Source organism: Gobio gobio (genome assembly GCF_949357685.1).
Source record: "Gobio gobio genome assembly, chromosome: 18".
Taxonomy (NCBI): Eukaryota; Metazoa; Chordata; class Actinopteri; order Cypriniformes; family Gobionidae; genus Gobio; species Gobio gobio.
This window is the reverse complement of record NC_137111.1, coordinates 44,530,665-44,550,783: the sequence shown is the minus strand read 5'-3', so window position 1 is coordinate 44,550,783 and position 20,119 is coordinate 44,530,665. Positions and strand designations below refer to the sequence as shown.

General features: G+C 38.6%; 1 protein-coding gene across 2 annotated transcripts in view; it reads right to left on the bottom strand.

Annotated features, from left to right (window-relative positions):
- Positions 1-19,576, bottom strand: part of LOC307142679 (CSC1-like protein 2) — a 46,471-nt gene extending 26,895 nt beyond the window's left edge. Inside the window, exons 1-6 of one of the 2 annotated variants that reach the window (XM_079843713.1) lie at positions 19,065-19,576; positions 11,771-11,995; positions 7,245-7,324; positions 5,495-5,533; positions 3,037-3,127; positions 1,647-1,684 (exon numbers count right to left, since the gene is read on the bottom strand). In XM_079843713.1, coding sequence (XP_079699839.1) covers positions 1,647-1,684; positions 3,037-3,127; positions 5,495-5,533; positions 7,245-7,324; positions 11,771-11,995; positions 19,065-19,301 — 710 coding nt within the window. In that variant the 5' untranslated portion in view covers positions 19,302-19,576. The remainder of the gene's footprint in view (positions 1-1,646; positions 1,685-3,036; positions 3,128-5,494; positions 5,534-7,244; positions 7,325-11,770; positions 11,996-19,064) is intronic. The other variant, XM_079843712.1, reaches the window with a different exon arrangement.
- Between the last annotated feature and the right edge of the window lie 543 nt (positions 19,577-20,119).

Genomic DNA, 20,119 nt, shown 5'->3' with positions numbered 1-20,119 from the left:
ACCTGCAACACATTTAAAAAAAAGTTGGGACAGTAAAGCATTTACCACTTTGTAATGTTGCCATTCCTTTTCACAACACTTAAAAGACGTTTAGGGACTGAAGACACCAAGTGATGAAGTGTTTCAGGTGTAATTTTGTCCCATTCTTCCTGCAAACAAGTCTTAAGGTGGGCAACAGTACGGGGTCTTCGTTGTCGCATTTTGCGCTTCAAAATGTGCCACACATTCTCTATTGGAGACAGGTCGGGACTGCAGGCAGGCCAGTCAAGTACCCGTACCCTCTTCCTCCGCAGCCAGGACTTTGTAATGTGTGCAGAATGTGGTTTTGCATTGTCTTGTTGAAATATGCATGGACGTCCCTGGAAAAGATGTCTTCTTGAAGGCAGCATATTATGCTCCAAAATCTCTATGTACTTTTCAGCATTAATGGTGCCTTCACAGAAGTGCAAGTTACCTTTGCCAAGGGCACTGACACAAACCCATACCATGACAGACCCTGGCTTTTGGACTTGTTGCTGGTAACAGTCTGGATGATCCTTTTCTTCTTTGGTCCGGAGCACACGGCGTCCATGCCTCCCAAAAAATACCTCAAATACTGATTCATCTGACCACAGTACACGTTTCCACTGTGTGATGGTCCATCCCAGATGCCTCCGAGCCCAGAGAAGTCGACGGCGCTTCTGGACACTGTTAACATAGGGCTTCCTTTTGGCACAGTACAGTTTTAACTGGCATTTGTGGATGTAACTACGTATTGTGGTACTTGACAAAGGTTTGCCAAAGTAGTCCTGAGCCCATGTGGTGATATCGCTTATAGATGAATGACGATTCTTGATGCAGTGCCGCCTGAGGGATCGGAGATCACGGTTGTTCAGCTTAGGCTTGCGCCCTTGTCCTTTACGCACTGAAATTCCTCCAGATTCCTTGAATCTTTTAATTATGTTATGCCCTGTTGAATGTGAAATATTCAAATCTCTTCCTATCTTTCTTTGAGGAACATTGTTTTTAAACATTTCAATAATTTTCTCACGTATTTGTTGGCAAACTGGCGATCCTCGGCCCATCTTTGCTCCTAAAGGATTTGACCTTTCTTGGATGCTGCTTTTGTACCAAATCATAATTACAATCACCTGTTGACATCACCTGTTTCAAATCACATCATTATTTAACCATTTTACCTCATTACTAGCCCTAAATTGTTCCTGTCCCAACTTTTTTTTTAAATGTGTTGCAGGTCTGAATGACAGGAAAGGATGCATATTTACAAATGACATGAAGTTGACCAGACAAAACATGAAATATTGTCTGCAATGAAATACAAGTCAAAGTAAATTTAGAAATCACTGTTTTTTTTTTTGTTTTTTTTGCGTTTTCCGATTTGGGGTTGTAATATAATGTAATATATAATCTTGGCTAATCTTGTTATATGCCAACTGGAATACTTTGAATAATCTGGTGTATCTTTCCTACTTCCTCTACTTCTAATTTGAAAAGGTCCATGGACACTATTGGGGTTTTGTGATAAAAAATCACACCATTTTGAATTGTTTTTGCAGCATTGTTCCTATAGTTAGTAAATCTTTATTGTTGTTGAAATAAACAGAAATATGTAGTATGCTCATGAAGTAAAAGCAGAAATGACTCACTTTATCCTGAAGATGGCAGTTAGCCAGGAACAGAACCCCTACAAAAAGAGACAAAGAACATCATATTCAATGCAAAACTAGTGTCTGTCAATCACCTCAACATTCAGAGACATTAACGTCGTCTCCAATGCAGCTTCAGGAGTTGTTAGAGGCTTCGTGGGTGCACGTGACACCAGTTTACATAAGTGCAGTTATGCCAGGTCACAGCAGCGAAGGGAGGCAAAAGGCGTTGTGTGCTAAATTATGAAATCCACAGGTGTGTGCATTAAGGGAGATAGAGCTGTGGTATGTGTGTGCTTTTCAAACTGTGTGAACATGAGCATGAGAGAGTGAATAAATGTGAAGGAAGACAAAGGGAATGTTGAGAACTTTTATAGCAGCTTTACTACTTTTTCAGTATATACAGTATATACAGACTACTGTACACAGTATGCACATTTTCTGCACAGAAACCCTCGTAACCATCTCTTTTCGAGAGTGAACCCTTTCAAATGACTTATGCCAGGGCTTGCACATCTCAACATGCGTCCTGTGCTGCTTTGACCTTCAAAAAAAAGCATTGCACATAAAAAGCATTGCACATATAAAGCACATAAAATTGTATTTTATTTAAAGTAACGACAATGTTTATTTTATGCTTTTATTTTTAATTATAGTTGTAGTAAACGATAATAACCCTGATAAAGACACATAGGACCAATATTGTTGAAATCACTGTCAGAAGGACTTTTTCTAACTAATGAATGAAAAACATTGACTAAGTGAGCCAATCAGAATCCACCCGACTGGCAGACGAGATAATGGCAGGGTCCACTTGTAATAAACCGAATACACACAGTACTGTGTGTTGGTGTGGACGCTATTGTAGTTATCGTTATAGTTATCGTTCGTGGTGTTAAAGAAATGCAAATTTACATCGAATAATTAAATGTATTAATGTGCTTATCTATTGTGCTTAATACTGTTCTCAGGCAGTAGAGACGTGCTAGTGAAAAGGGGTGTTTATTTGGGCTGTTGTAGGCCACAACCCACGCTGTACACACCCCGACTTGAACAGAGAACCGCACTTGAAACAGCGAGGCAACTCCTCTGCCCCCTTCTCTCCACTTTCCCCCAAAACCACCCCAGGGGTGGAGCCTCTTCGCATATTTAACCCAAACCTCCAATAACAGGTAATGCAGTTAATGATAACAGTCCCCAACACAAAAATGAATAAAAGTGCAACATAAATATAAACTCCTTGTCATCTGCAACACCATAACATTTAGAACATGTTACAATACTATATGTTACTACACATTGTTATATGTTTCTTGTTGCATATTGGTCTATACAGTGTGCTAGTATTCCATTCTGAACATCCACAAAAATGACATCGCAAGCTACTTACGTTGTCCCTTTGGTCAAAGTCGACCGAGCTGGACACCGAGGTGAGATGCTCGTATCGGGAGTCGGCAGGCGTCTGTTTGGCGGAGGCCACACTGAACACAAACACACATTATCAAACACATGCCCTCTCCGAGCACTGAACTCAAGCTAACATACAAGTGTACAGTCACTTATTGGCATGCCACTTCATTCAGCAGTTATTACAATGATGATAGGATTGATATTGTTAATGGAAGATCTGTAATATAAAACACTATGATCATGTTAAAGGACTAATTCACCCCAAAACTCAATACAATAGTTGTTGTCATTCACTGAAAATCTTCCTCTCCGCTGCAGTTCTCTTTTCTCAGTTAATTCAAAAGTACAAGTATGAGGCTTGTCACAATGATGAGACAAACCTGGTGTTACGCACACTTTGATGAATTATATAAAATTAACACAAACAAACAAGATTTCTACACATAAGATTTGAGAACAAATATTTCCAACAAATAAAACGTGCTAATTCTATAGAGTTTTTTTGACAGTCAAAAAATGTATTTGTATAGTGCTTTTCACAAAACACATTGTTTCAAATCAGCTCTACAGAAAATCATGATGTTAATGTTTATAGCATCTTAATCTCTTCATGCCTTATAGTAACATTTACAGATTAATGAGCTGGGCAATAATATAACTTACATTTTGCGATGATAAAAGCATATATATATATATATATATATATATATATATATATATATATATATATATATATATATATATATATATATATATATATATCACCCTACGTGAGTATACTATATGTATGCGTATATATAACTATATAAATTGCTGAATGATAATAGTTACATTTTGTGACAAAAATAAAATCAGACAGTTGAGATTTGCTATATATAGTACATATCGCCTTATTTGAGTGTACTGTATATGTGGATAAAAATGCATAAAATGGAGCTGAATGTAATATAAAAACAATATAAACAATCACACAGCCCAGATTTATTATTATATAGTATATATTGCTTTATGCAATTATACTGAATATGTATGCAGGTAAAGTAGGATGTACTAAATATCCAGATTTTAGTTGGATATTATGTTCAGTCTTGGCATGGAAAAAGAGCAATGCTATATTTCTTGTGTGTTCCAAAGAAGAAAGTCATATGGATTTGGAACAACATGAGGGTGAATAAACAACACATTTTAATTCTGTATGAACTATTCATTTAATAATCTTTATCTTAGTCTCTTCACCGGTGTGTGGATTCTGACTACATTAAACACCCCTGGAATGGTTACTGTGTTCAAGTGATCAACAAACATGTGTGATGGGCTATATTTCTCACTGCTGCAAAAACACATTGTCCAGAGCACAAACACAAATGCTGGAGCATTTGCCAAATCTGTTTCGTCAATAAGATATTATTACAGTATCAATTGAGGGTGCTTAGCCTGTTGAAACGGGCCTGCCTGTATAATTAGCTTTTCCTCTTCTTCTGAACTCGTTTCTGGTTGAAACATATATGGCTGAATTAAACTAATGTTTCCACTTGCCATTGTGTAACGTTTACAACAGTTGACCGAGTGTATTAGGTGGATAGTTCACCCAAAAATGACAATTCTGTCATCATTTACTCACCTATATGTTGTTCCAAACCTGTATGAGTTTCTTTTTTTATGTTGAACACAAAAGAAGATATTTTGAAGAACATCGGTATGCAGACAGTTGATGGTAGACATTGACTTCCATTGTATTTTTTTCCCTACTATATCAACTGTCTGCTTACTAACATTCTTCAAAATATCTTATTTTTAGTTAAATAGAAGAAAGAAACTCATAAAAGTTTGGAACAACATAAGGGTGAGTAAATGATGACAGAATTTAAATTTTTGGGTGAACTAATTCTTTGAGTGATGGGCACGGCCGCCTTCCAGGCTCAGATTACTCCAGCTCCATCAGGGCAAATCAAGTCTAACCACATGTTGGGCATGCAGCAATAAGTGACTGTGCACGTACAAACGCAAACACAGAATTAGCATCAGAGGCTCAGACACAGATTGTTCACAAAGAGACTGCAGTAAACCTAGAAAGGAGATGAACATGATGATTAGATAGGAGATGATTAGAGACAGAGTGTGTTAAACAGAGATTGTCAGGTTTGGTGAAGGGAAAGGAGCGAAGACTTAGATGCAGAGAAAATATGGGCTTTTAATGATAATAATAAAATAAAACAAGACAAAACAAAACTACCCCGAGGTGGAAAAACAAGACTTGACTTGACTTCACTTCAGTTGACTCAACTTGACTAGCAGGGAGCAAGGAAACATGAGGTATTTTGCAACGTTACAAAGCAAAACTATAAGCACACAGCAGAAGAAAGGCAAGAGCGTAAATTCAAAAAGCAGACACAAGGCGTCCTTGGAAGAGAGAGCTGAAGTGTAAAAACAACACATACTATTCCTTGTCCAGACGTTGATAGTGCTGATTCCGCCTACTGATGAGGGAAAAGAGATTATTCAAGTTCATGCTCGACAGAAACTATGATTAGTCAATTACTCAGCTGAGATGCAATGACACTGATAATTCAACTTTTCCTTTGACACTCTGATACAAGTTATTACATGTAACCAGATCAAATCTTTGAGGAATTTTGCATTATTGGCTTGGCTTGGTCGCCTTTGGCTTGGCGTGCTCAGTTGGGGACAATACATTTTTCAACTAAATATCCAAATAAATCTAATTAGTAAACTAAATTAACCATTTAAACTAAATTACTGATCTAATTACTGATCTAAAGCCCACATTGTCACTGTATGATAATTGAAATGAGCTAGATGACATCACCGTTTTCTCCGGAACGGCTTTACGGCTGAATAATATTCTGTTGCATTATTTTCCTGTTTAACACTGTGAAGCTGCTTTGAAAAAATCTGCATTGTTAAAAGCGCTATATAAATAAAGTTGACTTGACTTGACTAGTGATGCACTGATCATGATTTTACATGGTCGATTCCGATACCGATTTTTTTCAAGCAAACTGGACGATTCCGATACCGATTTTTTTTTTTTACACAATAAAAGAATGAAAGTATACATGAACAAGATGTTCATTTGGTATTTAACTGGCCAAATTGGCTTTTGGCCAATGAAAACAAGTCTGCAATCTGAAATCAACGGGAAATTGAATTGGGTTGAACTTATGTGAAATTAAAGGTAACAACTGCATATTCTGTGACATGTCAAGTGACATTTCAAGTGACATGTTCGCGAATGATTCCAATATAGGCGTATGTGCACGCGGGCACACTTCCGGAAAAATCGGCAGAAAAATACAAAGAAAACCGTCCGGTTCCGATTTTTGTCAGGTCAACCGGTGCATCCCTAGACTTGACTATTGGTGTCAGATGTCATAAAACATATTTTTTATTATAAAATTAAATTAAATAAAGTTGAAACAATATGTAAGAATGAAACCATTAAAAAAAGAGACATTTAAACAAACTATATTAAAAATACCACAAAATGGTTGAATTATTGATTCAGATTGTATTTTTCAAGCACGTTTCTCCAGCTTTACAGTTCCACATCACTTCACCACAGGGCACTTTCAAAATAATAATGGTGGCTTATTCCGGAGATTCCCGGAATATAATCAGATCTCCCATAAACACAATCTCTTGTGCACTTACATGTCACTCAAAAACCAGTTTCCACATCGCAGGATGTGAGTGTGATTGAAAGGCAGGGTCATATTACTAATTGAAGACTGGCTGAGCTGTCTGAGCAACCAATCCATTGGCTAAACCCTTTATGCAGCAGCCGAGAGCATGCTGTTGTCTTACAGTGTTCAATGCATTCCTGCAATCTTGGCCATATCAAAGGTCTACATCACCTTTGAATCGAGTGTCCAGCTGTATATATTTAGTCTGGCAGAAAATGCCAGAAAATGTAACTCAATGTTGGAAAGATGAGTGTTTGTTTGGGGTTAGTTTGGGGCCAAGAGCATGCTGTGATAATGCAGCCAGCTGAGGCCTCAGTATGAGAGGCTGGAATAGGACCGTAATAGTGCTGTCGTTATGGTTGTGCAGTTTTTTTTATTGTACTATACTGAAAATGACATCAGAACATTGGAAAGAAACAGGTCTTCATTTTTTGTTCATCTAATATTGTGTGCTACAGAAAGCTATGGAATATAAAATTTTTACCTGTCGGCATCAGAGACCAATGCGAGACGGCCATAATCCCAGCCAACCTTCCTCAAGACAGAGAACACACACAGCAGAAACTGTAGACCCAGAACATACATGTTACACAATCAAATTCACATCTAGCAAAACTAGAACATCACAGATTTAATCTAATAAATATCAGAAATATAACTTGTGTGGATTATTATAAAGGCCTGCAGAATTACACAGAATTCAAAGCATTTTTACACATCCACAGTCACTTTTATTAAAGTCAACATGAAAATTGCTTTCACAACCCATTTACTTCTACTTAACTTTTATCCATAGGGAATTGATTGGATAATGAAAAGTGGGCGTTCCATACCAGAACTGACGTGAATGTGAAGTTGCAGTTAATTGAACAATGACCTCTATTTGTTACAGTTGAGTCCCCTCCTGAAACACCACTTGCACTCACTTATGAGGAGGCATTTAGACTGAGACATGCAATCTGAAAGTCAAAGTCACCATTGAGAGCATTTGGATGCAATTCAACACTTCTTTTTTAAACCTATGATTATTTTCTATTACTACTTTTCCATTAGTCAACAATAAAGTTGCGATGAAATAGAAGTAGCATTATTTTTTTTCTCCGTAGTTTGACGTACATCCGAGTGTAACAGATTATTGAGAAAAAAAAGTGGGGATTTGTTCAATCCATCCGTTGTTAATTAGAATTTGAGATGTGGCTGTTGCTTTTAAAAATAAGTGCCATTTTGCTGTTGATTATGGAGAAGGGGCATTTAAAGGTGAAGTTACAAAAATAAAGTGTATTTTGGAAAAGCCTCTTTCGCACATCGCGCCTCGCCTAACTCAAACATAAAATATACAGTTCTTATGGCTGCTTGTGAAGAGATGTCTCAATATGTAAAAGTAGCTACTTTCAATAGTAGGCTAACACTCAGGGGTTAAAGTGGGCCGGCACCTCAGATAAATTAATAAATAAATAGATTCAGCAGTCGCAGCGCTGGAGCAGCCGGACCGTCTCACACACAGCGCTGACAAACTCTATTGACGCTTTCGCCGCTCTAATCTATTGAAGTGATAACGGGCATCAGGCAGTCGCTTTATCCAGTTGAGTTTGATACAAATGGTAAATGGTAAATGGACTGCATTTATATAGCGCTTTTAACAGACCTACGGCCATCCAAAGCGCTTTACATTTTGCCTCACATTCACCCATTCACACACTCATTCATACACCGACGGCGGTGTCAGCCATGCAAGGCGCCATCCAGCTCGTCGGGAGCAGCTGGGGTTAGGTGTCTTGCTTATGGACACCTCGACACTTGGTCAGGTGGAACCGGGGATCGAACCACCAACCTTCCGGTTTGTAGACAACCTACATGAACCACTGAGCCACTGCCGCCCCAAATCTGATAGATACAAGCACAAGTTGTGTGTACAGTAAAGGCTCTGTGGTGAAACGAGCTGAACCAGACCTCTAGCTCCGACCATGTGAACGGGAGTCCAGACCTCTGTATTTTTCAGAGGTGTATATAATAAATGTTGTAAAATAATTTAATCAGATTAGGCTTAAGATAATGAACATGTGTGTACATAATGTGAATTAATTTATTAAACTTATTTACTTAGCGTTCGTATCCTTCTGTGAATGAACTTGTCTAAGAAAATGCTTACTAAAATATAGGCTAAATATAAGTTGACCCTATGTTTACCTTCTTCACTGACACAGACGAAAATTAATAGACTATCAGTCAGAGCTCAGCTTTAGGAGGGGAAGAGAGACAGGGCAAGAGAAGGAGACTGAGAGAAAAAGAAAGAATGAAATAGTGATGGAAATGAGAGATTGATGAAATGATGAGAGAGCAGGAATGACAGATAATCTACTGCCCACTAACATAGTTTTAAAAACTATTTTTTATTTAAAAAAAAATATGTTTAGCCTTCAACCATCTTAAAATGCACTTATGTAGATCAGAGAAATCAAAAATGTCTTGGGGAACCATGCTCTAAATAGATACAATTTTGGTCCTCACTGGTTTTAAAACTCCTTAAGGCAGTTGTAAATGCTCAAATGTTGTTGCTGCTTATGGAAACCTGTTTGTTTTGACCTCATATCTGGAGTTAATGTTGCAGCCTGGAATATTTATATATTGGCCTACTTAATATTAAAATTGAATATTCAGACAGTATATACTCATTAAATTTTAAAAATACAAATTATTTCTGTGGTAGAAAACGTTGTGGCACCAAGATCGGCTAGAGATCGGTTTGTTATAGCCACAGGGCTCTACCCCAGGGCTCTACAAATCAAGTCACAGTACCAGTCAATATGGGAGCTATTTTGACTGGATGTGAGAATAGCCACAATATTTGGACCATCATACATTGTTGTTTCTTATGTTTTGTGATACAGCAAAACTTTTGATTCTGCATTTTGCCATTGACTCTGCAATAGGTCTATCTATGTTGTGATTTATTTCTGTTGTAGTCTTCAGCCATTTTGGTGTGCTACATTTTAAGCAGTTTTGGACTTCCCGTTTTTATGTTTGAATTTACATTGTGAAAAACGAGGTTGTGTTCCATATTGTTGTGCTCAGCAATTTTAACATAGTATCGTCATCAAATCAGTGTAGATGGACCAAAATAAAACCATTCAAATATCAAGTAAATAAGTATTGTAAAACTTGGTGCCACAGTGACACTCTTATCCCAAAAAGTATTGCTATACCACGATACTCAATATGTTGACCCACAGTGAGTAATTTTTCCCTGTTGCACCTACACAAAATTTGAGGGTTCCCCCACCTGCCAAATCCCACTTGTACCACTGGTAACACTTTATCTAGAGCAAGTGCTGACAATACACCCTATCAAATGCGCCACAACTGTTTGAGGCCGTCTACACTGGACACATATAAGAAACCATTATAAACTGGTACATTTGCCTTTCTGAAAGGGTGCATGATGGTGCTGTACTGAAGTGTCCCACACTGGCTAAACACCTTCTGGCTCAGCCTGCTACAGTAGCCACAGCCCAATCTCACGCTTTTGGTTGAGGTTGAAAGGGACTGACAGATCTGAGCATACTTACTGATCACAGACTGCTCGTTTTCACTGTCTGACCAAAAGCGGGCGTGCTAGTGCGTGCCAGGGCCAGTCGCATTGCCACTGTCACTTCCAGGACTAGATCAACATCGGCTAGTCCCCTCGTCAGGGATTCCTCTGGTCCAACGGCCAGGGTTTTTTGGCCTGCTCGGGCCAGCTCGGGCTTAAAATCCTTTTAGCTCAAAACTCACTTTCAGACAGCAGCGAGAGTTTGAAATAACTTCTGTTTGTGAGGCAGAAATATTCATATGCGATGCAAAAAACTATGCACGCGCTAAACATTACCATAGTAAACATGGTAAACACAACCACTTGAAGAAATCAGACGAATAATTTAGGCTATCACAATAATGTATTTATTTTATTTGTCAGTACATCTCGTCTCTATTATAGCGGACTGTCTGATATCCATATTTAGCTTTGCATATAAAATAAAGCAACAGCTTCCTCTGTTTCTCTGACTGAAAATACAGCTTAACTGTATTGGGACTGTCACTAGAGAGAGTGCTAAAGCTCCTCAGGTCGTATTTGTGTAGTAAAATTTTTAGAAATGATCATTCTTTCTAAATGTGGTGTAAAAATACTGTCCTGTGACTACAAATAAACAGAAACAGACACGACTGAATAAGTACGTGTGTCTTTTGTGAAATGGCGGTAAATACCACTTTGTTTCTGTGTGACTAATGTGCAATCTTGACACATTATTTAATTATAATCAATGCATCACTTAGTCCTGTAAAACTGGTAAAACAGGTGTAAAACAGGCGTGGGTCGCTTTTATCATGTTGGTTTTGTGATCTCGCTAGTTTCCAGTGATTTCTTTCTGATTAGTTTTCTGATAAAACTTCCAATTGTTGGTGAAATTATGGGTTTGTGTGATTTTGTTCCAGAGTGGCGTGTTATGGGCAGGTTTTTAGTGAAGCGCTGCGGAGCTTCTGGCCAACGGTGGAAATACAGCGTGGTTTTGGGCTTGGTGCTACAGGTCCGAGGCTATTAGCCCATCCCGGCCTGTTGAAAGCCCTGGCTTGCACTGTCCCGACAGTGGAAATGTGGCTTAGATTCAAATTCACACTCGTGATCAGATGGTGCCTGGGGGGCTCAATGTTTACACTTTTGGAGGAGATAAAGCCATAAATGGCATACTAATAGTTGTCAATAAGCAATAAACTGGGTTAGGACAATGTATTTTAACATTAAAAAAAATCACCTTTAAGTGGTCTAAATGACTGGAGAAGAAAGGTTTTTCATTTTCACCGGAAAATTGAGTTTACGATAAAATCTATAGCTTGCATTTACAAAATAGTGCAAAACAAGACCAGGAATGTGTATTAAGAAAGTAAACAGGGTCAAGATTAATTTCATGTTGACTTTAAATTACTAACTTGTGGCAAATGAACAACAACTGAAAATTGTAGGCTTTTGATGCGCACCAAGAAGCACATGAAGTTAAGGGCGAGTACGGTGGGCACTCCTCCGAAGGGCAGACCCTGGAGCACGGTGTTGCGGATCCGGCCCGTATTGCAGTAGTCCTTGGAGCTGTTGCTGTTGGAGTAGTTGTGCGGGCCTTTGCAGACCTCAGCTTCACTGCTCACAGCCATCATGAGCAAAACTAAGACAAACAGCATGCTCAGTACTGCTACATCCTTAAACTCCACCTGTTAGGAGACAAGAGGAAGAACGTTGTGAATAACTTTCAGGGGTATACTTGCAAATAGATGACCCAACAGAAATGGACAAAAAGCTCCAATACTGATCACCTGGGGTCTTTAAAGGGATAGTTTGATGTGAAAACAATGGAAAAAGTCAAAATCAACTTTCATTGTACGAGTCTGTCATCCTGCCAGCCATCTTTCATGTTTTACAAAAGAAAGACAATCTGAGAAATTTGGAACAACATGTGGGTGAGTTTTTTTTGGGTTAGCTAATCCTTTAAGAACTGGCACATAGACTTCAGAATTCATTGAGAATTAACGTAGCTGAACACGCTTACAGATCGAAAAGGCTGAAATAAAAGGCTGCCCCCTGAGGGAGGTATACATTGAATCCTTAGATAGACAAAATACAGTTACATATTAGAGACCAGAGGCATACAGTCATTCAGTACGTTTACATGGACAACAATACTCCAATATTAATCTGATTAAGACCATACTCTGATTAAGAAACTACCATGTAAACAGCAATTTCTAATTACCTTAATCCGGTTAAAACCATACTCGAATTAAACAAAAATCAAATTAAGACATGTGGAGTATGCCTATTTTAGTCGCATTATCTAAGTGCATTGTAGACATGTACACACCTTAATCTAACTATTAACGCCGTGTAGGAGTTTTCGCCGCATTTTGTGACAGGACACACACACCAGGCACACACACCAGGCAAGTGCAGAGGGGAGGGCTTTGGGGGCTCGTATCAAAAGTATATAAAGTGCCCCTCTAAACAATCATCAATAATATTGTGACAAATAAAACAGAATTTGGATTATAATTAATATAACCGCGCATACAAAACAGTAACAATGCGCTCAAATTCCCGTTTATCTTTTGCGTATCTTTCAGTCTGAAATGTCGTTGCCATGACGTGTTGCTATGGTGTGTGACTGCGTGTCTTGCTTGACTGCTCACTCGGACACGGCCTTCTCTATATTTTTTTTCTTTGTGTTGTAATAATTCTGCTCATTGTAAAAGTAAAATACAATAAGTTTGTATCTGTAATCCCAGATTCATAATTGTCTGCTTACAACAGCGGTCGGGAACCTCTAGGCTCGCGAGCCATATGGCCATTCAGTGAGCGCTTGTGGCTCGATGGCAGAAAAAAACAATCCAAACAATCATGATTTTGAAACCTTAATTTTCATCATTAATCAAAGCTATTATTCGAAATGTAGGCTGTCAAGAAGGAGGCAAGATGGGCAGTGTCTCTTAAAAAAAACTGAAAGACACAATATATAATATTACAAAAAATAAAACAATATATATATATATATATATATATAATAACATTAAAAAGTATAAAAGTCACTCGTTTTTATAAAGTCACACTGTCCAACAGCGACACCCGCAGGTAAAGTTACAGTGGGTTGCCTGAGCCCATTGATTTGAACAGACCTACGAAAGTCGCGCTATGATTGGACGCCGGACAGCGTAGCGTGGCATGGGGACGTAATGACGTACCATTAATCGAGCTATGTTCTGTAACATGTAAAACGGGAACATGAACGTAATATTCTAAAAACAACTCATGTAAACGCCTTAATCAGATTATTGTCTTATTCAGAGTAAGGTCAATAATTAGATTACTGCTATCCATGTAAACCTAGTCACTGTAATACATGGGAAAATTATTTACACTTTGCAGTATAAAGAAGCCCTTATGCCATATCCTACCTGTTGGTTTCTCGAAAATTCTGAATAATGGATGCCACTGTGTCCCGGCTGAAATTTGGCTGTACTCGTTCACCAGCCTCTATGTATGATAGCCTGTGGTTTATGAAATGTAGTCTATGATAGTAGCTCTTATTTCATCAGTTACCCGAATTCTGGCCCTTCTTTGAGCGCCACCATGCATTCTAACTCCTCAATCTCTCCCTTGCCCTTGTCCCACTTCTCTCCCTTGTCATGGTACTCATCTTCCTATCCCTCGTGCAGGCATTTTTCTTACTTTCTTTGTGTTGCTCTATATTGTTCCTTTATCACACAAGATAAGCCCAAAGAGGCCCTCTTTTTCTGTATACCATAAGGTCATGTGATTGAAAGAACATCAACACCTGAGCAAGTCATAGATGGTTAGCTCAGCTGTGATTTATGTATTTGCAAAACTTAAACCAGCTGTTTCTGAGTAACAATGGAATAAAATACAGGGGTTATATTTGTTTCAATTCACAATATGAATAGCTGTTCACTTTGACTTTAGCCTATAAGGGTGTGTTTAGAACATGATGTTATCTGTTCTGACATACAGTGTTAAAGCATTGGTAAATTTGGCAGTAAAAAGCTATTGTTTTGGTCTTGGTTGAGCTTGTGCGTAAAAGAAGTTCAAGCATTTTAAATTTGTGTTAACTGTATGCATTTTGTGTAAAAGCAACAAGAAATGTGTTAATTGTATAGCCTACACAGACAGGTGTTGTGCTAACTGCGTTAAGAGTTTAGGAAAATTATTAAAAGTATTGAAAAAATTGTCATAACGATTGTAAAAAACTGTAATCCGCTGGTCATTTAGATTTGCGAATATATTGTTCAATAGATGCAGGGAATCTGCTAAAGCAACAACATACACACAAACAATGGCTGTCCAGTGTGTATTAATGTCAGAGCTAAAGTAATTTAACTGTGACAGCAGAACTTTTCCAAAAGAAAATAAATACAGCATATAAGGGTGATGGGGGAGAGAAAGTGACACGCTGCATTTCATAATAAACCAAACTCTGTGCCAAGACAGCTCAAGGTGAGGTTAGTTATAAGCATATCATATTTGACACCAATTCACTTCCACACTCCAATACATTATAAAGGAAAGCGTGCACTTAATTATGTTTGACAGCAGAATTCCTGGTTTAAAAAACTACATTACCCATGATTCTTCAAAGAAATCTCCGCCAATCAGAGAATCGCGACATGCAATTTGCAATTTCAGTCAGTTTTAGTGACATAGGCCAACTGGCATGTGCCAGTGGATAGTGGCATGTGTCACTAGGGGTGCTTCTCAATATCCCTCCTCGTTTCCTCGCTCCTCTGTCCTCCATCCTATGACCCGGAAACTGACCGAGCTCAGCCATCTTGTAGGACATCTCAATTCTCTAATTGCATCACAAGGAGGCGAGGATCGAGGAGTGAGGAGGCTTCCAGAGGAGTTATGAGCGAGGATACACGGGTGTATCCTTTGCGGAAGTGTTTTATCGACTAAACGTGATGCACATATTAGTTCTCCTCCCCCTTCACATCTTGCTAAAGTTTTATTCATTATTATTATTATTATTATTATGTTTACATGTACAAGACACAAATGTATGTCAAATAACAACAACTGACAGTTGCTGAATTATATCAAAGCACAAGAAAATGCAAGAAACAAACCGTAATACTATAAACAACAAATAAAAAGCAGTTAATAACTGGGAACTCGTCATTATTTGACAACGCTTTGTGACGCTAAAGGGAGCGAGGATATATCATTTAACTTGATTCAATTCCTCCGTCCTCGCGTCTTTTCCTTGTGTCCTTCCCTCGCATCCTGATAAGACGCGAGGAAAGGAAGCTAGGAAAGGAAACGAGGATGCACAGATAAGAATTGAGAAGCACCCTAGAACGTGTGATGTGCCAATGGATTGCGTCATGTGCCACTTGCATAACAATTTGCTTTTTGCTGTCAAACATATGATTTATTACATCACTGAGTTAATGTGTACAGCATTATTATACATAATTCGATTAAAAAAAACGGAAAAATTAAAGCCACAATGAGAATCTTGCACTGGCCAGTGTTACACTCACTTACACTGACACCTACTGGCATGTGTCCGTGCAGCATTACGCAAAAATAAAGGTTTACAGTAACGGACGCGACTGTTAATGCGTTATTCGTAGTGACCCATGATTTCACGTCTTTCCTAGAATGGGCAGTTTGTGACGTATTACAATACATTCAGTGGCACATGCCAATCAAATAGCCTACAGTACGTGACACAAACTTTTGAAAAAATATTACTGCCTTTAATGCGTTTAATCGATATTTAAAATATCACAAAATTATGCTATTTATTTAGGATTTTGTGTCACAATTACGTCAGGTGCTCGATTAATCGGTCAGTCACTACTGGAGGTGTCACGACACACGGCGACATGTCCCGCGACTCGGTGTCAGTGGCACATGCCAGTGAAGACCGGATGTGCCACCGGATGTGCCAATACGCATAGTGACAAGTGCCATTGGCTTCTGTGCGTCCGATGCCATGTCACTTAATGTTAATACCGCCTCTCACCGAGGCTCTGTGAAGCACTGAAACAGTTGAAGCAAATGTGCCATATCCGACACCCGTCTCTACGGCGACACCTAGTGGTGAGTTGATCTGAAATAACCTTGACAATGATCCATGTAAAAAATGTAGTTTTTAACATCTGTCTGACAACTACATGATCTTGGTTTTGTAACCTGTAGCCAGTGTTGGGGGTAAAGAGTTACAAAATAACGGATTACAGTAACGATATAACTTTTTTGGGTAACGAAGTAAAGTAATGCATTACACTAAAAATATTGGTAACTACACTACTTTACTAGACTATAGGAACGCGCCTCCCTGCGTTACTCAAGCCGTGTTTGCCTGTGTGTAAAGATCTGATATGTTTAAGTGCTGCGTGCACCGTTGCCATAGAGCAGTGTTTCCCAACCGAGGTGCCGTCTGACAAGAGCAGGGGTGCCGTGTAAAAGTCCTTCAAATTATCTCTTTGTAAAACTTTGTTCAATTCATGCGAGTGCTGCAGTATGTTCGAATATGACAAGTCATTTTCGCCGTCATCACAAATGAGAAGTCGCACGTGCTGTGAGAAGATTTTGTGTCTGTGCACTCATCCAATAGCGCGCACACGTCTCACAGCACGCAAATATTGAGTTCTCTTTCTTGAATGGACAAACTCACACAAAAACTATGTCAACATGCCCATCTTGATGAGTATTCTAGCAGACATAGTCTGTATATGCCTTAAGACGACGCATATACGTGCATTAGGTCTCAAAGGGGCAGTAGCCTTTACTGCTGTCTGTTTAATGTCAAACAACAAAAGACAAGGGCATCACTCACTGCTCTTGATTGAATAGATTTTGTAAATTTAATAGGATTAATCTTTAATTTACAGTCAAATATGCAATGTTATTTTACATTTGATCAATTTATGTACCTGAAAACTAATGTTAGATGTACCTGAAAAGCATTGTTTATTTTATTAGTGTCTTTGCTCAATAGTATTTATTTGTGCTGCTGCTTGTTTTTAAATTATTTGTTCTTATTATTTTCTTTATCTTTATTTGACAGTAGTCCTTTTTTCCCTGAACATTGCAAATACTGAACCGTACCGAAATGTGAGGGGGTGCCACAAAATGTAGAATATTTTCAAAGGGTGCCATGACTAAAAAAAGGTTGGGAAACATTGCCATAGAGCCATATGATGTTTGTCCATATATCTACACTGTAAATTAAGAAATGGGAAAGTAAAGTAATAAGTAGTGAAGTTACTTTTCAAATACAGTAACTAGTAAAGTAATCTCATTACAATTTACAGATGTAACTAGTAACTAATTACTTTTTTTGAGTAACTACCCCAACACTGCCTGTAGCCTCCTCATTGTGAATAACTATATATTTTTGGTCATGAAAAATTAAGATTAATAACAGAAATAAAGCCACAATGTGTCACATTTGTTACATAACATTTTTATTCAAAAATATGAATTGCTCTGCTGTTGAAGGACTTGGCCGACATATAATTTCTCCAGCCTTTGAAAAAAATCCTTTCACAAGGGACACTTGTTGCTGGCAAGCAAGTACATACAAATGAGGGAAAATTACTCTTTACTCTTACATGGAGCCTCATTTGTATCTATTCTATTAATATATCTATCTATATTTCACCTATTAATCTATATCTATATAATTATATATCTCTAACTTATGCTGTGCTATCTGTCACTATCTAACTTAGCCTATATGAATGTGTCACTATATCTATCCTAACTTTCTGTCACGGTCTATACAGTCTGTCTAAATACAGTATATATATATATATATATATATATATATATATATATATATATATATATATATATATATATATATATATATATATATATATATATATATATATATATATATATATATATATAATTTAAATCTAGCCTAAATATAACTAACAAAAGCGAATCTCACTAATCTCACTAATATCACTAAAAGCAAAATCTCACTAATATCACAAAATCACTGCTATCACAAAATCTCTCTCCTCTCACAAAAACCCATGAGGTGAAGATGGATTAACTTCACTTTTAAACTGAATTAGGTTCATACAGATGTGTGACTGTGTGGTTTGTTCCAGCCCCTTTCAATCAACCTGCGAAACCAGGGTCTATGGATGAAACACTTGAAGCTTCATTTAGCCAGCCACGTGTCATGGGTGTTTTGAATCACAGGTCGGAGCAGTGTTTCGAAACATCTGCGCTTCGGGATCTCGACACACACAGTGCCGTCGAAACATCAGTTTCGCGTCAGCCATCCCTACTACCAAATCGGAATTGCGCATCAAGATCTGCAGTGTAAATGCGGACTTAAAGGGATAGTTCGCCCAAAAATGAAAAATCTGTCATCATTTACTCACCCTCAAGTTGTTCTGCTGAACACAAAATATGATATTTTGAAGAAGGGGGGGGGGGGGGGGGGGGGGTTGCTCTATCTGCTTGTTTATAAACATTCTTCAAAATATCATATTTAATGCGTGAACTATCCCTTTAATGCACCATAATCAGCTCTTTCACTAGTGTCAAGCAGCAACAAACATGAGAGCCCATCATCTGTTAAGCAACGAGCGAGCTGAAATGCTTTCTGTTCCTCTGACCAAGCATATACATAATAGCTCAAATTGGGCATGAAAAGCCTCCCAATCCGATTTTTCCAGAGTATTTAGGTGATTTTATTCCAACCGGCATATTCGATTCACGGACGCCGCCATTATTGTTTACCTTTTGTCCCCTCGCTTTACGCGAGAACGACGCGCCGGCGTCCGACGTCATGACGTTCGGCAGAGGCGGCTGGTGGTGGCTCGCTTTCTCGCCCGCAACAGTGTCTTCACACGGCTCTTTCTTCACAGAATTCCCCTTAAAGTGACTGGTTACAGACGCGGTGTGCTCACCAAACATATTTGCTGCCCCAGCATAACCGACATCTTCCTCCATCTTAATAAGAACGGGATTATCCATTCTCACCCGCGGAAGATCAGCTGTTTGGCTGATGCGCGCACAATCGGGACTCAATTCAGCAACTTTTCCTCCAGCTGCCTGCAGTCGTTTTTTTCTTCTGACCCCAGTTGTAGTGTTCTCATGCAATAGAGACGTGCTAGTGAAAAGGGGTGTTTATTTGGGCTGTTGTAGGCCACAACCCACGCCGTACACACCCCGACTTGAACAGAGAACCGCACTTGAAACAGCGAGGCAAACCCTCCGGTCCTTTCTCTCCACTTTCCCGTAAAACCATCCCAGAGGTGGAGCCTCCTCGCATATTTAACACAAAACGTAAAAAATATGGACATATTGTCCATAACGTCACCCATAGGATTCTGAAGAGCATGGGTTGAGGAGTCCCTGCCCCGTTGAAAGTGAAAGTGCCCTTTTCGATCGCGCCGCGGTGCCTCCGCGAATTCTACCGAGGTGGACCCCGCACGTTACCAACATAACACCAATAATTGTCCATTAGTTTTATCAGTTTACATATACCTTTATTGACTATGAACATATTTGAAGCTGCTCCTGTCATTGAAAATACATTTTGAGTGCAGTCTTAAGAGTTAAGTCTTTCACAAGTGCAGCTGCACAGTAAACATTCCTGAGGCAAACAAAGTAAAATGTAAAAAAAAAAAAGACAGCCCTCAGCTGCTTCTCAACACTTTTCATTTGTTTACATATTCATAAAATATAATATGCGCATGTAACAGTTATTGCCATAACCATTCATACATACAAATATTCAAATGCATACGTAAACTCCATCGCAGAGCAGAGCGTTTTCCTCGTCTTTATAA